A 2,115-nucleotide genomic window follows, 5' to 3' on the forward strand; every position below is an offset into this window, starting at 1 on the left:
TTTAGACGCTTGCCAAACACTCTGTTTCTCCCCTTGTCACAAACACTATTTCTTTCTTTCTCTCTCTCTTTCTTTCTTTCTTCCTCTCTTTCTTTCTTTCTCTCTCTCTCTTGCTCTCTCTCTCTCTCCTTCACGCACGTACGCACAGATTTGACTTCGCCATGTCAACAAACTTCAAAATTGGTAAAAGTTTATCGATTTTTACAGCTATACGCGGGTGCCTCTGTCAGAAAAAGTTGACAAAAACACAGCTAGGGTCATGAACAATGTCCTCCTAAAATTGGAGCGACATGCATGCTAATTTGTGGACGTGCATAACCCACATCATGTACACACACACACAAACATCTTGAGTTTTATAGATATTGATAAAGGACTGAACCAGTGCGTGTGTTTATTACCGGCATATTTCCTCTCCCATGGTTTAATTGTAATAATAATAATAATACCATGAGAGCCATATATTTTTGTTGTCTGATTCAAAGCGAGTACACAGTGCACATGAATTTACATCAATCGATGTTATGGGATTAATACTAAAACAATCAATATAGACAATTAACTAATTATAACGGTGTCTTACCTGGTAGTGTCAGCAAGTCACGCACCTGATCAACATCATTCTTCATACAGGCTATGTGCAGTTTTGTTTCACCTTCACCAAAGAAAGAGAAAATATTTGATAAAAGATTTCATTAAACCAAGTAGTAGTAGTTATTAATATTATTATCATTATTATTATTATTATGTAAAGCAGTAACCTGGCAGAATTGTTAGTACGCCAGGCAAAATACTTATTGGTATTTCGCCCATCGCTATATTCTGCATTCAAATTCTGCTGAGGTCCACTTTGCCTTTCAATCTTTTGGGGTCAATAAATTAAGTACCAGTGAAACACTGGGGTTCAATGTAATTGACTAATCCCCTCCCCACAAATTTCAAGCCTTGTGCCTATATCCGTCAAATGTAAGTAATGTAAATAAAGCACTGCTGCTGTTTGCTATAACAATCACACATAACTACAGGAACTAGTGGGGGGGGGGGTGAGTATTTAACCCTTTAGCATTCAGATTAATTTATCAAATGTAATGGTTATTCATCCACTTTAAAATTAATCGTAGTATTTCAATAGCTTCAAGATTTTGAAGATGTGATTATTTTAGCATGACACGTAGGGTAGGTGTGAGAGGCTGGATTTGGCCAGTTTCAACCTGAGGCAGGTAGAATATTTGGGCCCCGACACGGCCAGTTAAATGCTTAAAGATTTAAAAACAACAAGCACATCAAAATGTGACTAAATGTCACAATCAAAAAGAAGGACAAAGACATATTTGAAACGGAATTCATAAAAACACAAAATTTACCTTTATAGTTTCTCTTGTTAACATTGCGTGCCAGCCGCTTTGTTAGAAACATCTTGTTGACAGGAGAGAGCCGAGAAGGCGACTGTGAATTCGATTCATTCTCAGACGTCAACTGGCAATTTGTTGACTCTTCTGCTAGTACATTATGTGATCTACAAACCAAAAATACAATATATAGCAAAATACATATATATATTACATACATACATTTATTCTACATTCTATAACATATTTTAACCCATTACCTCCCATAATTCTATTAACTGGAATTTTTTTAATGAAACTTTGATTTCTAGCATAAAACAGCCTTAGAAACACGCTGGAATGATCGAAATAACATTTTCAAATAGAAATAAGCGAGATATTGGGTGAAAAACCTCATTTGAATATCAGAGAAATATACCTAGTAGATATAGCAAAAAGGTTAGATATGTGTAAATATTGACAGATAATTACGAAATTTGTAATTTTTAAGTGATCTCATGTGAGATCACTGGTAGGTAATGGGTTAAGGTGGTGAGCTGGCAGAAACATTAGCACGCCGGGCGAAATGCTTAGCGGTATTTCGTCTGTCTTTACATTCTGAGTTCAAATTCCACCGAGGTCAACTTTGCCTTTCATCCTTTTGGGGGGGTCGATAAATTAGTACTAATTGTGTACTGGGGTGGATCTAATTGACTGCCCTCCGCAAAAATTTTGGGCCTTTTGCCCCGAGTAGAAAAAGATTCTGTAACATATTTTATTCTAGGAG

At 36.2% G+C, this 2,115-nt stretch overlaps 1 protein-coding gene across 2 annotated transcripts in view; it reads right to left on the reverse strand.

Annotated features, from left to right (window-relative positions):
• LOC106878844 (SMC5-SMC6 complex localization factor protein 1) overlaps window positions 1-2,115 on the reverse strand; it is a 76,914-nt gene that overhangs the window by 8,642 nt on the left and 66,157 nt on the right. For both annotated transcript variants that reach the window (XM_014928186.2, XM_014928185.2), the window contains exons 15-16: window positions 1,365-1,516; window positions 584-655 (exon numbers count right to left, since the gene is read on the reverse strand). In XM_014928186.2, coding sequence (XP_014783672.1) covers window positions 584-655; window positions 1,365-1,516 — 224 coding nt within the window. The remainder of the gene's footprint in view (window positions 1-583; window positions 656-1,364; window positions 1,517-2,115) is intronic.

This window comes from Octopus bimaculoides, chromosome 25, assembly GCF_001194135.2.
Source record: "Octopus bimaculoides isolate UCB-OBI-ISO-001 chromosome 25, ASM119413v2, whole genome shotgun sequence".
Lineage (NCBI taxonomy): Eukaryota > Metazoa > Mollusca > Cephalopoda > Octopoda > Octopodidae > Octopus > Octopus bimaculoides.